The sequence below is a fragment of the Carassius gibelio genome, chromosome B19 (genome assembly GCF_023724105.1).
Source record: "Carassius gibelio isolate Cgi1373 ecotype wild population from Czech Republic chromosome B19, carGib1.2-hapl.c, whole genome shotgun sequence".
In the NCBI taxonomy this organism is placed as follows: Eukaryota; Metazoa; Chordata; class Actinopteri; order Cypriniformes; family Cyprinidae; genus Carassius; species Carassius gibelio.
This window is the reverse complement of record NC_068414.1, coordinates 14,826,861-14,846,287: the sequence shown is the minus strand read 5'-3', so window position 1 is coordinate 14,846,287 and position 19,427 is coordinate 14,826,861. Positions and strand designations below refer to the sequence as shown.

Here is a 19,427-nt window from a genome sequence, read left to right as displayed (position 1 = left end):
CTCTAAACCGGCTTCATCTGTTCAAATGGGGTCTGCAGCTCCACACCCAAACACTGACTTTAATTAATGGAGATTACACAGGCAAAAATCATAACATTGGAGATCGCTGGAGGACTAGATGACAGCTGAGTGAGATTTCAGCCAACAAAGCATAAAAAAACTAGACTAAAAAAATGTTGCTGCTAGATATTCAACAAAGCACTTACACAAGTTGGCCAACTGCCCCATTACTTATTGATTCCTAAAGTGATCCAGGCAGAGGTGTAACCTCATTTAGATTGGTCCAGAAGAGAATTTGTACTCTGCAGGAGAAATAAAGAAAACAATCTTCTTCTTTTTTTTATTCTCGCAATGGTTGTCATAAGAAACCTCAATATGTTTAGGAGCTGAAAGCTGCAGCTTTAGAAGTATTAATGTGAGTAAACACCAGAGTAATTCTGATGCAGCTTTGCAAAACAAAAACACAAAAAGAAAAATGAAGGATGTCATGGTTCATCGAGTCAGTCTAGACTGCTCTGAATCTCAGAAAAGGCCTGCTTTTATTGGACAATTTATCCTATCTGTTCCTCATTACAGGGTATAATGGCCAACTGTTTAGCATGCAAGTATCTAGTGACAGAGATAGAGATGCATGCTGGGATAGCTGACATGAGCATAATACCTACACACTATACAGAGGGCATATTGCAATGTCTATTAACAAATCTACACAGTTTAAAAACAGACCTAACATGACAAGCTCAAACAGATGAGGGAGAAACACAATACAGTTAGTCTATGCAGGGATTCCTGGACTTTTCCTGCGATATTGTTTGGATCATGCAAATATGCAAGTTCTTTGAAAAGAGAATGGTAATGATAACATCTGATGACTCTGATACTCTTAAAACTATACACATTGATAGATTACTTAAATGATCGCTCTGCTCCAAAATCTAGTGAGTTCCCTAGACAGCTTTTAAAGGCATAGTGAGCAATCAACATGCAAATGTTGTTCCAAAATGCTTGTTCCATTGTTCCAAGCAGGGGCGTCGCACCCGTGGGGGATGTGGGGGTTTTAACACCCACACTTTTCCCGGTGAGAGGGTTCGACACCCGCACTTTTTCTGCAGTTTTTCCGCAGTTTTGCACAAACGCCTTACTACAGACGTTCCTCTGTTTCTCTAACCGCTGTGTGTCTGTCTGCGCTGGCCGCGGCTGCCTCCTCCCCCCTCCCTCTCAAAGGACACCGGCTTTGAGTGTGACCGGCTGATGATTGGCTGTTCTGCCTTAAGTCCCGCCTCTCTTGGGGTGTTATTGGTTAGCTCGTGCTGAGGAGGCGGGAACTTATGGTTATGGTTATTTACATCTCCCTTTTCAAGGTACTTTGAATGAGTGTTTATGCTTTCGAGGTTTTTTGGGAATATGTTCTGTTATCGTTTTGTTGACGTCAAGTGTTTTCGGTATTATATGTAGTTTTTTAGACTAATGCTAATTGCTATTATTGGGAGATTGTTCAGCAGCTATTGTTTGCATACCTGTTGAAGAACTATAAAAGAAAATTGTATATTATTTTAATGTTTAAAAACAGTAAATTGTTACATTATTTATACCACCAGAGAAAAAGCTTTGTGTGGGCGTTTTTTTTCTCTCCCCTTTTCTGAGTTTTTTTTTTTTTTTTTTTTTTTCAGCCAAACGCTGCAAGCCGAAAATCCGGCACGACACCGGAGAACTTTAAGCCCTGCATTTCGTACCCCTTTGTCAATGTATTTATCATTTTTATTGTTTATAAACAAATCACATCCATCCCCCACACTTTTGAAAAGCTTGCTACGCCACTGGTTCCAAGCAATGCTATTCTGCTTTCCAAGATATGAAATTTTGCCAAATTTGTAAGACAGAATCACATGCATCTTTTGAAAGACAATCACAGAATGAATTGCACTGAGCTCAATAAAAACAAAAAAAGATATTTCTTTAAATACTGAAAACTCTTGACAAAAATAGAGGCACGCCATTAAATTTGACTATTGTAGAGTTTTCAAATTCTGCACCTTATGAAGGTACGTGATGTTTATGATTTTGCCTTAGAAGGTAGCTGCCTAAGTAGACAGTAGACAGCACATGAACTTGTTGGTTTTAGAGAGTTTCAGTGTTTTCAAGCTCTACATATTTTCCCAGGAATATCTGCAGGAGTTGTGGCTGTCCCCAATTATAACGTGTCTGTGCAAATTCATGATGCGCTTCAAATAAAGCCAGCCTCCAAATGAACAGTTTCAATTTCAAGACTCTCCTGTCAACCAGGAAACAATGATATATTGAGCCTTCTGTATTTCTCAGAGAGAGGCAGTCTGTAAATTGCAACATGAGTGATGGAGGGTGGAGATGGGATCTAACCACATCCTCCAGACAGGATGGGTAAAGAGAGCCATGAGAAAGACTGATCTGGGCATTCCGGTTCCTCTGGTCTTACCCTTCCTCAGCGGGCGAGAGACACTGCAACACAATAGCCCCATGGAGCTTCCCAGCCTGTGCGGTCCTTAATGGGACAGATATGGGTTCTCTTACAATGCTAGTCTTTTAACAAGAGGCTCATGCATAATTTACAGCTGATAAAAACCACAACGGGGTAAGGTCACTCCAGGAACTAGGGCTCTGATCCTATTACCATTTAGCTCATGGTGAAAACCCATGATGAAGAGTTGTGACCGAGGTCTAAAGGGTAATGGAAGGGTAAGGAAGTTTAAAGGGTAATGGGTGCATTTATGTTAATCCCTCTTACTATTTAAACAGAAATGACTAGAAGACATCCAGGAATTTCAATATATCCGCCTCCAGTGTCAAAGTGCCATCCACCAGTGCCAATCCAGTTCTAGCTTCAATGCATCTTTCCCTCTAAATTCTTCCAGTGTGAACCAGTGCTTTAAACGGGCAGGCTAATAGACTTGGACCTGTAACACCGAAATCAAAATTATGCTGCATTTCCACCATCGGGCCAGAAGCTCTGCTGCGATTCACTAAAACCTGCCCTTTACCTTTGCCCCTCTGGAACAACAGCACACAGCACACCAAAGCACTGCGAAAGCAATCCAAAAGAGTAAAGAGGGGTCCAGTTTCCAGTTGCTCCCGCAGCACCCCGAGGCCACACATTAAGCAGTCCGTGCAGTGCCAAATCATCCGGAACAAGCCTAAACACACTATCAACTATGGCGGACATTGCATTGCTGTTGATGTTCATGGCTTTATGAAAGTACATTGGCATTCAAAAACGGAGAATCCAACATGTTCGTGTTTATCTGCTATTTCTAAAATGGTGGTCAAAAGCTTCCCCCCCAACCCTGCCCCCAGCCCCTGACTCAACTGGTTCTTCCTTCTAGCCTAGCAATGTTTTGGTGCTACAAACCACTTATCCTGGTTTGAAGCTGGTGCTTTGGGAGTCGAAAGACAAAGAACCGGGTTGAAACTAGGCTCTGGCTCCGAAACAGCACTTGAAGTGCCTTGGTGGAAAAGGGGTACTGGAGACTCGCTATCCTAGAGAGTTGACCTCCAATCCTAATCAAACACACCTGAATCAGCTAACCAATGTCTTGTGGAAGTCTTGAAGTAGGCTGGAAATAAACTTTGCAGGACAGTGGGTCTCCAGGAGCAGGGTTGAAGACCTAAGGTCTACGGTTTTGGTCCTCAAGTTTTTATTGCATCTGCATTCAAATGATGCCTCCAGCGTCAAAGTACAGTATCTGCCTCCAGTTTCTCTCCTCCCCCTGTGTGTAAGGGTGTGCTTAAAATACAGGTACAATGATGAGGTCAGAGTAAAGCAGACCTCCTGTAGATCAGCCCAGCTGTGGAAAAGAGCCAGACAGAAGTGAAGTGAAAAAGTGAATGGGCAGTCAAGTGTAACAATAAAAAGGGTGAAAAAAGGTGAGGGGCAAGCACCTGCTGGAAGGCACGGAGGGAAGGATTAAGGCAGGATGGTCTAAAGGTCTTTTATCATGGTGACATGCATGAACACACATGGTTACTGGTTTACATTGCATGCAATTACATAAAGCATCTTAATGCTTAATTATTTGCATGTTGAGAAGATGTCCCAAGTGTCCTCCACTTGATCTGCCTCCAATCACAGGAGGCAGTCCCAAATTCCAACATGAAGCTGTCCCATCTGCATCAACAGGAGAATATTAAACACAAGCCCCATTCTGAGTGGCCAGTTGAGTTCTCTGATCTCCGTTGGTGTAATGTGATCTCTCTCCACAGTCCTGAATGCACAGCATGATGATAAAGTAAAACAGGTACTGCATGCACTCTGTGATTCCGGTATGTTCAACTGTTTTTAAGTCTGAAGCATATCTAGAAGAATACCAAATCGTGACGAACAGGAGGAGTTGGAAGGCTTCCACAAACAAAAGCACATTGGCGGCACCAGGGGTAGAAAGGACAACCCCTCCGGTGTCAGCACCTTCCCCCTAGATCCCGGAGCATCAAAGCATTCCACAGCGGCTGGAGTCACTCCTAATCTCAACAGCAGGCTCTGGCTCTCTCCGGATCAGATGAGTGGAGCAGGGGAGAAGCTCACAGGGAGGGAGAAAGAGATGAATGATTGCAGGAGGGAGATGGAAGGAGCCATGAAGAGAGGGCAGGCACTGATAGACCCCGGGGGCAGAGATGTTTGAGTTTTGATGGGGAAGAGAGGGGAGGAGTGGTTTATAAAGCTCTTTGCGTGCAACACTGATTCATTGGGCCTGTTTCGGTCATGTGCATGTATTAACATGGAGGCAACTTTAAGATAACAGAATGACAGCACAGCCCTCATGGATCTAACAAGGTGATCTAAAGAAAAAAGAATGAACTGGATAACACAGTAAATAAAGGTGTACTTTGATGCGTTGGAATGATAATTCAGACTTCCAATTCATAGAAAGGTATTTTAACCAAAACTTGGGCCTCATTTTAAGCCTAACTCAATTGACAAACGCTATAATCTTTAGATATTCTGAAAGCAACCAGACCATGATGTGACCAGATTGTGATGTCGATTAGGCATTCATAATGCTCTGCATATGCCATACTGCTTTGTGATGTTTTTGTTATATACCATCTATTTGACTTGCATTTTTTAGAGCTAAACAAGCTCTGTGGATTGACTGTGATTGCAAACATAGTTTACTTAGAATCTAATCATTCAAATCTGCCCAGTACACATCCCATCATCATTAAATCCTTCTTCCGTCATGTCCAGCTGCTCTGTGGTATATATGTTTCAAAAAAATATTTTGGAGACACACACAAACATACAAAAAAAGCCCATAAAAAAAAAAAATCTAACCACACAGAAAGTGTAAATACTTGCAAGCCTCTTATGCACAGAGCGCTGGATCTGAATGTGGTAATTCAATCAATCTGCTTGGTGAAAATCTATGATAAAAAGGAATGGCACTTTTTCAGTCAAACATCTTTCATTCTCTCGCTGACTTGCTGTTTTTTAGTACAAATGCTAACTCCCTTTCTCTTTTTCGCTCTCTGCTAAAGCTAAACAGCTCCAGATGGGCCACATGGTCCTGATAAACTCTCCCAGCAGCCTCTGCCAGTGCGGAGCAGCTGGCTCTGAGAGCACGGTGAGGAGCCAACGGCACATGTGCCGAGCAGCCCACGGCAGCCAAGAGAGCGCGGGGGGATCCCTGATTCTGGGTCATCCATGAGTCCGCGTTAATAAACAGTGCTGAAATGATAATCGCTACAAAACGATGACAACGCAGAACCGCAAAGCATGGGTTGGGTTAGACGGTCAATAAAAACAGGGTAAATATTTGTGAATGAATTGTTATTTTCCATTATCTCTTTGTAATGATTGAGTAGAGTCAATTTGCAAAGCATTTCTAAATCACTCATCTGCAACAGTTTTATCTGAAAGCGGAAAACACTTGTGTTATAATGCATTGATAAAAACTTACTTTTTAATTACTTAAAGGAGAATATGCAATGCTATTCACTAGATTTTTACATGAGTGATGATTTTTTTATCTGTTTAATAAAATAAGCCATCTAAATTAACTGATTCACTGAAATTAAACCAGTTATGGTAAATATTATAATAAAAGTTCTGTATTTATTTATTTTTATTTAAAAAAAAATATTTTTTAAAGGTTTCTTTTACTCACCAAGGCTGCATTCATTTGATCAAATATACTGTAAAACACTAATATTGTAAAATATTACCATCCAAATATCTGTTTTCTATTTAAATATATTTTAAAATGCAATGTATTCTTGTGATGGTAAAGCTGAATTTTCTGCATCATTACTCCGATCTTCAGTGTCACATCAGTGATCCTTCAGAAATCATTCAAATATGAAACATTTAGAAACATTTAGGCCTACACTAAATGTAATTTCAAAGTCTTTCCAGTCATTTTTGATCAATTAAACACATCCTTGCTGAAAAAGTATTAATTTAGTCTTTGAAATATCATGCTGACCCCAACTTTTGAAGGGTAGTGTAAATTTTTATTAAGTCTAAAATATTTCCACTGTTATTCCTCTGAATGAAAACAGAGATCCGAGACACTGAGGTTCAATAAAAAGACTAGTGAAAGATACTCTATGACCCTGAGTTTGAGAATATGAGTGTGATTCTGACATCCTTCCCAGAGGAGCGCTCTATATCAGACCTGCAGAATAAACTTTGGACCTGCAAACACACTCCAGCTAAATTCTTATTGCTTTTCTGCCTCAAGTTCTCCAAGTAATACCATGAATGATGGTTTGGTATTGGATTGACCTTTAACCTTGTACCCTACCACTCCGTCTTCAAATATCAGCTCATTAGTCAGGTGATCCTGAAGACGTGGGATCACAGAGGTCACGAGGAGAAAAATACAAACCTGACCCCTCAGCAGTCACCTACAAATGCCACCGTTCATCAAAAAAATTCATTGCATTAACATGCACCTCAGGAGAATAACAATATGGATTTTTGCAACACAAAACTCTTAGCATCTAAACACACTAGAGATTCAATAATAAAGGTAGACATCTTTAAGCCATCATGTTTTAGCTTAAGTGCACTGCATCACCACTAAACATCCAACCACTAAAAGCCTGATATCAGCTCTTCTCTCAGCACCACAATCACTTTACATTCATTTCGAAGATCACGGGGCTGGCAGTAAGAAAATTAAAGCAGCAATAAGCTGTGCTAAATTCTTCCCATTACTGCTCTCAGAAACTCCCAAACATGAGACAAACAAATGCTTTCTGATTGCCTGTTCTAAGTTATTTTTTTTATTTATTTTATTTTTTAGCTTTAGTCCAAAAAAAAAAAGAAAAAAGAAAAAAAATGTATATATTACATTTCTTAAAACATGTTCCAGGTGCAAGATTATTATAGTTTACCAAAACCATAAAGAATAACATATATATATATATATATATATATAGTATTTCAGCTAGCTACCAAAGCAACATTTGTAATTTTAATTTACTTTAACTTATGTACTAAATGTACTTAAACACTAAAAAACTGAAAAAAGATGAAAACAACTATATAAGCATATAAATAAATAGGCTAAATAATGACAAAAATAACAACACTGCCAAAATTGAAATGAAAACAGAGTGCAAAGAATTCCCTAGGCCTACAGTATATATGTTAGTATGAACAATTACTGTTCAATCATAAATTAAATATATAATTTTATATTCATACAATCATAATTTCTTCTGTTCTACCTTAAATGTGTATTTTTTTTGGTTTCAGGAGTATCTGTTCAACTCTGAACGTCACAGCACAGAAATAAAACTGAATGGAAACAATGTTTCACACTGATTTGTCTGGACGCATGCAGAGGCCAAATCAAATTTGAGTCAACATCATATTTCAGACTCTGAATAAAAGAGAGCAGAACTAGACCAATAACAGTAATGCATTCTGTCATTTAAACCTAGCTAAGTGTAATAACAGAAACTAAGCAATAAACTGTTTTCTATTTACAAGCCTGTTTTAGAGCTCCTGAGCTTTAAATGTGATCGTGAGTGTGTTTTCATGACTTACGGGGCTTTGGGAGGTATTTATAACTGAAGCAGTGCTCGCATTCACACTGGGAGGTGTTACTATAAAGTTCCTGCACGATGACGGCTTTCCAGAACTGCTGCTGGAAAGATGCCGAAAGGACACAAGTCTGCATACTTAATGCAGTCGCTAATGATTTTATTAAAGGCAACTGAAAGCGTTCTGTTACGTAATGGAAAGCGTGAGCTGCTGAGACTGTGGAAGGGGGAGAGAACAAGAGAGACAGAGATACCAGCACTCCTATAAAATCCCTGCCTAAATCCCATGTACCCACTTAAGATGTCTGTCACTCTTTATACAGGGCTGCAACTTAACCCAGCTGGTGTGGTTTAACAATAGAGCAGACGTGCTGCGCTCAGACAGGTGGTCTAGACTGGCACCGAGCCAGACGCTGAGGGCCCACGTCACCCTCCCCTCGGTTTTAACACATCCGTCTGCTGCTCATGCGTGATGTAACACTGATGCCCCCCAACGCTGTCAGTCACTGCTGGGCTTCATCATTGAGCACTGCTAAAACTCCTTACGTCAACAAGACGAAGAGGATATGGGGAGCTTTTCATACAGAATCAGATTTCTGCTGGATCATCTCTAGGGTTGATCATGACTACTGGTGTGAAGGCTGATCCTGCTTTTTTCTCGCCTCGAGTCAACCGCAGTGCTTTTGGTGCTATTTAAAGTGATAGTTGGAGTGAAAATCCACTCATCCTCATGACTTTTTAAACCTGTATGACTTTCATTCTTCTTAGGATTATAAAGAAGAGATTTTGACACAGAAGTGGGGTTGGGTTGTTCACACAATGGAATTCAATGGTTGGCGCCAAAGCGGTTTGGTTTCCAGCATTCTTCAAAATATATTCGTTTTTATTTCTACAGAAAGACCAATTTGGAACGACATGAGGGTGAATAAATAATCACAGTTGTCATTTTTGAGTGGACTGATCCTTTAACTGATTTGACCCCACAACTCTCACAAACTGGGTAGACTAGTTCTTCATAGCTCATCATAGCAGCCTGGCACCTTGTTATCATGACTTTGTTTTACAGTACACTGACAAGAACCTGTGCAACATGAATCCTGGAAACTGCATGAAGCCAGCCAATCAGATTGAGCCTTTCAGTTTCAACCAGCCCTTGCTGTGTTTGTTGTCAATACTCATCATATGGTCCGTGAAGAGTGAGACCGTCATCTCTAACGTGCTGCCAGACCACTGAGAGGAATCACAAATTGTTTTTTTTTTTGTGTGGAATTCTGGATTATGCTGATAACTAAGTTTTGTACGATACCAAGGACTCAAACACTACTACCTCTGAGATAATGCTGCAGAAACACACACTCACATAACCTACACAACCATTAAACATGTCAGGAACATTTCTTATTTTCTGAAAGAAATGAGAACCTTTATTCAGCAAGGATGCATTCAATTGATCAAAAGTGATCGTTAAGACATTTATAATGTCACAAAGATTTCTATTTCAAACAAATATAGTTCTTTCAGACCTCTATTCAAATAATCCTGAAGAAAAAGTATCCGCAAAGGTTTTTAATACTGATCAGATATGTTAATTGAGCAGCAAATCAGCAAATTAGATTGATTTATGATGGATCATGTGACACTGAAGACTGGAAAAGAGCAACACAGACATTCTGTTACATTTCTTTTTAAACATTTTTGTGTTCCAATTTTTTTGTAATAACATGAGGGTGAGTAAATTACCAAATTTGAATTTTTGAATAAACTATCCCTTTAAAAGCAGTGTTCATAACTCAGAGGTATTGCCAAAATAAACCCCAAACACAGCTAATAGAGCATGGCTTCCATTCAACACTGCTTCTCTCAACAGGCAAAACGGTTTTAGAGCCAATCAAAAGACAGGAATCTGAGCAACCGCAAAAGCATATAAAGAAACACATACATGCCAAGGTGAATTCGTCTCACTCAAACCATCAGTAACATTAAAATGACAAGCCCTAACACAATTGGGAACAACAGCTGAGATTATGGCCCGCTGCTCCTACTTATCCAGCCTCAGCCAATCGGCAGCCACCACTGTCTCCTGTGCAAATACCTCAGCCCGAGTCCTCAAACACAGGACATTCCTGCCCTGTGAATCAGCTGGAGTTTGGAGCCAAACGGCCTACCTGAGAGCCGTCTTCTCACGCTATACCTCTCGATTCATCTCGGTGTAAGCTCTGAAAACACGAGTCACACTCCAATCACGTTTAATCCCCTCGCCTGACGCAGATATCGATCTGTCGTACCATTAGAGTGGATTGTGTAGTATGTAGCGCAACCAGCGGGTTTAGAGGAAAATCAATATGGCTATTATAGAGCCATATGTAGTGAAGGCATGATCGGTCATATCTGCATGAACAGGGTGCATTTTAAAGAGGATGGGAGAGAAAAAAAGAGACAAAGTAGCATGCAGTGTGTATCCTCACTACCAATCACCAAAGTACAGTATACAACCCAAAACACTGCTCATTAAATTAAATACGACTTTCATCAATACGGTTTGAACGTTGAGTGTTGTGTTATGACACTGGATCTGGGTGCAATGTGTTGCCATGGGTATGGCTGTAGTTTAATGTCTATAGAGTTGCACTGGTGAGCACTGACATGAATAGTGTGAAAAGGCCTTAAGAAACACACTAGAAATTATTCCCAACACACAGAGACCAAAGAAATGGTGTAAAGGCAGCACTGGCCCGACACAAAAGAGTAATTTGGCAGCGTCTGCACAGCCACTAGACATACAATTGGAACGATCTTCTCTTTAAGAAGGGTTCTCAAACAAGTAAACACAAATACACGCTAAAAAGACGAGCCTCTTCAGCGCCTGCCACGTTTGGTGCCCGCTTGTCTCCTCTAACCGATGTCTAGGCGACTGCGATTTTAATCGAGGGATGGGAAGTTGCCACTTTGACACTTGGCAGAACTTGGAGGCCTCTCAATCGCTCAATCCTGGGAATGCAAACAGCAGTGGTCTCCCAAACGGCTTTCAACATCCCTCCCCCTGCAACCTGGCCAGCCCCTGCACCTGTGCCTCTGTCTGTGTCTCCTCCCTTTCGTTCGTTCTCTCTCTCTCTCTCTCTCTTGCTTTTTTGGTGGGGTGGTTATTGTAGGCCAGGTGTGAGAGACATTGGCACTGCCTCAATCAGACTCCTTGTTGTCGTCTTATGTGGGCAGCAGATGCCTAAAAAGTTGCCCAGCTTGCACACACACGCAAGCACACAAACTCCCAACACATGCAAGAGTCCAACCCAGCGCCAAATGTCGGGTAGTTCACTCAAAAAGTACATTCTTTCATCATTTAGTCACCCTCATGTTGTTAAAAAAACAACAACAACAAAAAAAAACATATGACAAGACCTTCCTCTGTGGAACTCAAAAGACGGCACTGGAGCATTTAAGAAAAATAAATAAATAAATAAATTATATATATATATATATAGTCAATTAAAATAAAATTTACAAAAAAAATGAAAGCTCCACAAAACCATCAGTCATAATGGTTTATATAATGCTGGTACTACATTATACATTATTATAATAATATTATACAAGTATATTATTCCATTCATTCCGGAGTCATACATTAAATTTGTATAAGAAACATTTATTCAATTAAAATGTGTCCTAGCTCTTCTCAGTTCATGGGTGAAATAATGATGCATGTTTGTTAACAAATCAGTATTTTGAGTTAGAATTATTCATTCATTCATTATTATTTTTATTCAACTCACCGATTCAATGATCTAACAAACTGTACCTCGATTAATGTCTCACAGGAAGAGAGGAATACACTGTAAAAAAAAAAGGTAAATGACCAACAAACCTTTGTCTGTAAAACCTTTAGTGAAAATTTGTGTAAAATTGTTCACCAGTCATTTACCTTTTTTTTTCTTTTTTTTACGGTGTAACTTCTTTGATCCCCACAGAAATCTGTCATTAGACTTCAGATGATTTTGAATTATATAGACCAACCTCAGTGCGTCCTTTTTGAAGCTTCAAAGTCAAAATTCAATCTAATTAGATTTTAAAAAAAAGTACCACAAAATGATTCTTATGTTTCTTAAAAGACATAAATCACACAGGTTCAGAAAAACATGAGGGTGAGCACATGACAGAACCGTTATTTTTGAGTAAACTATTCCTTTAAGAGGCTGCTCCTGCGTGCAGGCAGAGCAAAGCCCTCAATGGCCCACAATGCTTTACTGTTTACACTGCATCTGCTTCTCTCTACTCTTTGTGCTTGCTTTACTCTCTGCACTGTCCGTCTCGCCTCTTTTTAGCCTCCCACTCGCTCCACGTAAAGCTGTTTTAATAATGATGTCTCCAGGACAGTGCTCTGATTAACCATTATAACAGGGTATTAAGTGACAGGTAAACCAGCAGCAGGTGCTTTCTGCCCACACACAGTCCGTCTCTCTCGATCTCCCATAGGTGCTTGCAGCTTGACAGACAGAACCGCAGACAGAAGGTCTCTGTGAAGGTTTCTTTCAGGAGGGGGTTGAAACGGACATCTGCTGGGGTCTGGCCGCTGTGGTGTGGAAGCGGTGCGTTGTGTGGCGTCCGGTGGGCGCTGGGCAGCGTCGTCTTTGAAGTGGCGTCTGCACTCAGAGCTGTTTTGTTCCCTTGAAGCCGGTGGTGGGATTAATTCAGACTCTCCAGAGGAAGAAAAGCATCTTCAGTGGGCCTACGCAACTGTTTGTCAAGGGGTTTATGGCACGCCATGAAAGTTGTGCCATTAAACACTGGGTTAGATGAATAGGTCTTCCATAATGCTAATGCCACCCATCTATGTGAATGTGTGATTGAGCCTTGAATGTGGCCATACACTCAGATCAAAGTCAAATCCTGTCTGAAAGGAGATGGGCGACTTAAAAATGAGTAACACGACAAAGAGCTCCGAATCATAATGCCAAGTGCAACATAAAAGGGAGTTAGAATGAGGTAAACACTTAGACAGCTGCTGTGTGGGACAAATACATCATTTTTTATATCTTTTATCAATATTTTTCAGCACTGAATTAATTGCTTTTACTGCTGAAAATCTGACATATTTGCCATATTTTATTTCACTGCGCTCTCTGCAATGCATTCTGGGACTGAATTGGCTTCAAACTATAGCTCTGATATTGTGCCAAACTCTGGCCAAATTAACGCATAATATTCTCAAAAGACTTTAATAAATTCACAAATTGGACATGGCTGCATCTCTTGAGTTCAAGTTCTTAAAGGGGTCATATGATGAGATTTCAAATGTTCCTTTCTCTTTGGAGTGTTACAAGTTCTTGGTGCATGAAGAAGATCTGTAAAGTTACAAAGACTGAAGTCTCCAATCCAAAGAGATATTCTCTATCAAAGTTAAAACTGCCACGCCCTCTAAAACAGCTCATTCAAACACGCCCCCACGTCTACGTCACTATGTGGAAATATTTGCATAATGCTGCCCAAATGTACACACAAAGAAAGACGACGAGGTTTCAGTAACCACAGTTAGTGTTGAAACAGTCGTGTCAGAGAGATGCTGTGTGTATCTAGACGAAAGCAAAAGCGCTTTATTTGGTCTTCTGGAAGTAGATTAGCAATTAGAAATCTTTAGATTACTTACAAGATTACTTACAACAGAACAGCAACGCATTTTATGGATGACCGTTTCGTGAACCTAGGAGAGGAGGTAATTCTGACTTTGCTACAACAATCTGGTGCTTTTGAAACATCTTCTGTATGTTTTGTTATTACTGTAAATTCTATAGAATTTTCAAATGCAGAGTTTTGCACGTTGTGTGTGTGTGTGAAAGAGAGAGAGAGAGAGAGAGAGAGAGAGAGAGAGAGAGAGAGAGAAACGGTCACACAGTGGAGTCAGCTCTTAACCGTCTGTGGTTTGTCTACTGCAAACACATATGAGCCTAATCACTGTCTGTCACATGACTCTGTTACCCTTTCGGGCTTGAACTGATGGTAAAACTAAGGACATTATTAACTGTCTTTACATTTATTTTGAAAGATGAAGCTCACGATTACGGAAAGGGGCCAATGACAATGCCCTGGGTCAGCTGACCAATCAGAGCAGACTTTTATGATGTTTTTTAATAATTTTTGAAGCTTGAAATCTTCAATTCTCATTCGCTGTAAATTTAGGGAAAAGAACGACCAGTATATTATCGTCAATTTCTTATGATTTCTTATGATTTTTCTACTGAAAAAGACCCGTCACTTGTTTTTCTCACCATTTTCCGGGCAGCTTCTGTCTTAAAAACATTTCACATAAAAAAAGCTTGTCAATTATGTTTCTTCTCCAAGCAGCTTGCATCCTTTCTCTCTCTCTCTCTCTCTCTCTCTTCAGAGCTTTTCCAAATCACAGATTAATTCATAATTAGAAATGTTTAAGCGTGTCTTAAAGTGACTAATTAAAAATGACCATGACAGCAATTCATTTCAAAGAATTAGCACTTGTTATAAGGTCCTCTGACTCCTTTTAATGATGTCATTTTCTGCTAAATAAAGCTGGAAATAGATACAAAAGAGGAAATTAAAAACATGAAGGCTGACATCTTCTGTATGTGAATACCGCACTATATAATGGCATCTGTTTTCATACTCTCTCTTTTTCAGCTGTGTTTAAAAGTGCAGTCTCAGCTCGAGTTACCCGCCAGGGATCCAACCAACTCTTTAACACTGACCCCTGAGAGAGTGAGAGCGGGTCACTCACCTCTTTTTGGTGGGGCAGTCCTCTGAATACTCGCTGCTTCCATCTGTGCTCTGAGAGCAAGACCCGTTCTCTTTACGTCCTCCCTTAGACACACATCCATTCAGCTGCCCGTTTGACAAGGAAGCTGTAGAGAGAGACAGAAACAGCAAAAACATGAGCCTCAGTAACAACCTCCAGATGCAGCATGTCAAGTAATCAAATTTAAGATGACATATCATCACCACAGTGGGGTTTTGCTTTGATAATGCAATGCAGAACTGAAATGGAGAACAAGCAAATGGAAAAAGAGAGATGGTGTACTTTAGAGTCCAACCGAAAGATGCAAGCTGAAAAATGATGACTTCTACTCAACACTCAGCATAAGGTGCTGTAGGTTGTTGGTAGACTTTTAATGTTTTGATGCAAATTACAAATACATTAAAAAGTTGAAACTGAAACATTGCTGTCCATAGAACCATTCACAATGGCACCAAAACAATTAATCAAGAAAGTTTTGAATTATCTTTTGATTTAAGCAGAATTTATATGGTTGAAAGTCAACGTAAGACTTTGAAATTGTGCCATCAGCAGTGTTTGAGTTGTGCCGATTCAAGTATGCAAATATGAAGCAGTTCATCATTACATAAGCAATGAAGGAGAAAGTTAAAATGATCTGCAATCTCTATATAATAAATAATAGATTAATATTATTGCCATTATAATATCCTATTATAAAATTTATTTCACGTTGTTGTTGTTTTGGTGATTATCCCTTTTTTTATTTTTTAAGTTACATTTGATGTAATACAATAAATAACATTTATAACTGAAAACTAGGTCTCCACCAATCTTCATCTGGCAAAGAAACACTTTTTAAATAATATTTAAGCTTCCCTATTATGTCTGCAATTTACATTGTTGGATATTGGACATTTAGAGGATGCTATTATCACAGATAAGTGACCAAAAATAGGAAAATAAATACATATTTAGCACTAATAGTAAGATGAGTGGAAACATTATTTAAGACAAGAAAGGAGGTAATACAATGTGTGAAGAGCTTTGGATGTTAACATTAAAGCATCTGGGATTATAGAATTAAATATATATATATTTTTTTTTTCTCAGCTGATTTTATTTCTGTGTTTAGTAACATTTGTTAAGCGAATATCCAGAATCATCAAACATTCCCATAGCTGGACCTCAAATCTCCAACCGGCCATAAAAACAGCTGGAGAAGAAAGAAACTACAATAAAGCTGCTTTCCAACACATACATGAAAAGCTGTAAAAATGCTTCTCTCTCATATACAGACCAATATGTCTGGACTTCAAAGCATCCATGTGAAGTCCTAAGAGGTCTATTCTCTCATGCCACAAAACATCGTCTTTGAGAAAATTGGGACTGTTTAACTCCAAACAGAAGAGCAGCAAAACAACATCTCCTATATTCAAAATGACTCCTCAAGTGCAAGAGCAAACAAGCTCGCGAGCCGCTGCCTTCATCAAGACACGGGAAGCCAAAACCCAAAAGAGCCGGCCAAGCCAAGCCGACGTGGGTGGAGAGGGATCAGATGTAAACAGCTTAACGCGGGCTGCTCGCTTCCTGCGCTGTGTTTTACATATGTTGGTCTCACTTGAGTGGCTGTGTGAAAGACAGTCGGAGTCTAGCAGCGCCAAACGTCCTGTCTCCTGCTCTCTCTACAGGCCGGGAGAGCGTGTGACGGTTTATCAACCGGCTGTCCTTCAGGGCCTCTAATCATATTAATGCGTGTTTAACTAAGCCCATCGCCTCGCTGTGTTCACCTCCTGGTTTCCACAGAGAGCAGCATGGCACAGGAGCATTGTGCTGTTATGTTGTGCAACCCTTTAGTTCATTTTTAATATGACAAAATCCAGTATAGGAGTGTCCGGTCACATATCAGATGCTCATAAGCATAACTGTATCAACACAAAAGAGTTATAACATAAATTGCTTGTCACTAGAAACCTGCAAAATTATGCCATGGTTAGGAGCCATTGTGCTGCCCATTGACTTGGCCTCGTCCTTATCTGGACTGAGGACTAAAAAAAAAAAAAAAAAAAAAAAAAAAAAACATTTGGGGTCAACTGATGTGTGTTGTTCCGGGCCAATTGCAACTATTACAGATCAAGTAGACTGATAACCGATATTTTAAACTTTTGAACTATACATAAATATCATATATATATCATATATGTCTAGTGCAAAAAATAAAATTAATCTGGAAAAAAAGAAAGAATAAGAGCTCTGAAAAAATATATATTCTTTAAATTATTTTATTGGCATATCGGTTTTGAAAATGACTGATACAGATAGCACAAAAACTACACAGCTTTTATCATAAAACTAAGAATTCAAATATCATCTTAAAAAATATTACTGGGAAGGACTATAATTGATAATTATATGCATTTAAGTAGTCTGCTATGAAATTGCTGATGCGAATTACAACTACTTGACAAATACTGCAAGTGGGCTCTGGTGCAAAACTAAATTTACTAAAGTGTTGCACCAGAGCCCTTATAATAAGTGTAATAAGTGCGTCTCTGGCCTGTGGTGGCAGATGCAGTTGGAGTTGATTTTTGGCCAAAATAGGCTGTTTGTGTCCTCTTAACGCTGCCACAAAATGGACGCCTGTTCCACATTGTTTGGAACACAAAAGCTAAAACATGTCCCCTGATGGTCCCCTTTTGTCTGCTCTGCCAGCTGAGCTGGGAAACGATGGGCTTCAGGAGCAGAGCAGCCAAGTAGTGATCTACATTCACATGGAGGTCGGTTCCTTCAGACATCTGAAGACCCTCCATTACTCATGGATCTGTGCATTGAATATATTAAGATTATGAAATTATTAGATTATGAAAAAAAAATAATAATAATAATTAAACAAACACACACACAAAAAACAAATACATAAAAAACAGTTAAACAAAGAACTAGAGAATTAGCTTAGAATTAGCATTAGAGAAAGAACAACACAGAGTTCCCAGAAAAAGCATTATATAAATGTAACAAATTATTATTATTATTATTACTTGTTGACAACTCTCTGTGGGCAAAGCACTTAACAAGAAATGGGGGAATCCTGGATGATGCCCCAGAACGCCCACCACACACCAGCTAACTGGTGGAGAGGAGACCGAGTGATCAAGCCATTCAGTGTATGGGGATGATAAGGAGGCCATGATGGTCCGAGGCCAATGGAGAAATTTGGCCAGGATGCCGGGGTTACACCCCTAGTCTGGGATTTTTAATGACCCCAGAGAGTCAGGACCTCGGTTTAACGTCTCATCTGAAGGATGTCATAATCGGAGTGGTTTAGCAAGGAGGAAAAAAAAAAAAATGCTGACACACTGAAAAGCAAGATGATAAACAAAAAAGTGCATCTGATGCAATAGTACATCGATAAAAAATAAAAAATAAGAAAGCAAATGCAGATCCATACCCTGTGCCATTTTTTTTTTTTTTGTTAACTGACTTCTTGTGAGCAGTTAAAATCATCCAGACTTACTAATGTACGGAAGGAACCTTAATCTGACGCTGATCTTTTCGTGTCAAAACACTACGTTTGCGTCTGTGGAGCATTTGCATCTTTGAACAAAGTCTTCACGCATCACCCTTCGTTAAACACTCTGCGTTCAAAGGGATTAGCATTACCCTGAGGTAACAATGCAACGTAACACATACAACAACAAGAAAACAAGATTAAGGGCTGTTGTGATAAGAGCTTATTATCAATTTAAGAGTTTATTCAAAGAGTGTGTATCTAGCCCCCTGCCATATTCTCAACAGAAACCCCTTTGGCTCGAGTCTCTCTGAATGTTTACATGCGGAGCGAGGTGTTTGGGTTTAAACTCCTGCTGTTTTATAGTCACTGGGACGAGATAACCGTCCACATGGCAGCTACCATGAATAATAAACTTTGTTCAGAGTAGCTGAGATATTTGTTTGCAAACAAAATAAGGTTGCGAAAGACAGCAGGCCCCGTTTAATATGCTCTTCGAGGACATCAATCAGTTAGCAGACGAAACACTGACAATGTTTGAAAAATATCGAAAAGTCTTTCAAAAATATTTACATAAGACAACAAACCCTGTTGTTAAAATAAGATGTGAGCTAGGATCTTAAAAGTGACATCAAACAAAATTTGCAACTATTGCACCTTTGATCTCAAATATTTGTGAAACAAGACACTTAGGGAGAAAGTAATTTGTTTTTTTAATTCCTTATGGCATAGTAAGTGGACAATTTCTCACAGTTGTTTTGTTCACATCAATTAAATTATTCTAAGTAAAGAGAAATGGCCTGTTACTCCTGACATAAGCCATCAACTGGTGAAAGGCAATAGTGTCTCACTTCTGTTTTATTTCTTTTATTTTTCATTCTTTTTCCCAATTGAGTGATAAAAAGGGTAAGCCCACTTCAAGAGAAGGCTTTCCCCCTCGTCTCTGTCTGGCTGTGCAGACTTGTACTTATGAGGCCTGTTCTTTGTTCCCTGTAGAGTCTCAGAGCTCTTTTTAGTGAAAGCTCTGTCTTTCTGAGGCCCGTGTGAAGTGAAGTCCCAGAGTGCCGAGCTGCAGCGTCAGACACACAGCTACCAGACGACTTCCAAAGCTCTGAAGTAACCTGGATCATATGGCACTTTTATACATAAACTCACTGGAAG

General features: G+C 39.6%; 1 protein-coding gene across 1 annotated transcript in view; it reads right to left on the bottom strand.

Annotated features, from left to right (window-relative positions):
- The window catches only part of jarid2b (jumonji, AT rich interactive domain 2b), a 110,476-nt gene that overhangs the window by 33,589 nt on the left and 57,460 nt on the right, over positions 1-19,427 (bottom strand). Inside the window, exon 3 of the mRNA XM_052584332.1 lies at positions 14,765-14,888. Coding sequence (XP_052440292.1) covers positions 14,765-14,888 — 124 coding nt within the window. The remainder of the gene's footprint in view (positions 1-14,764; positions 14,889-19,427) is intronic.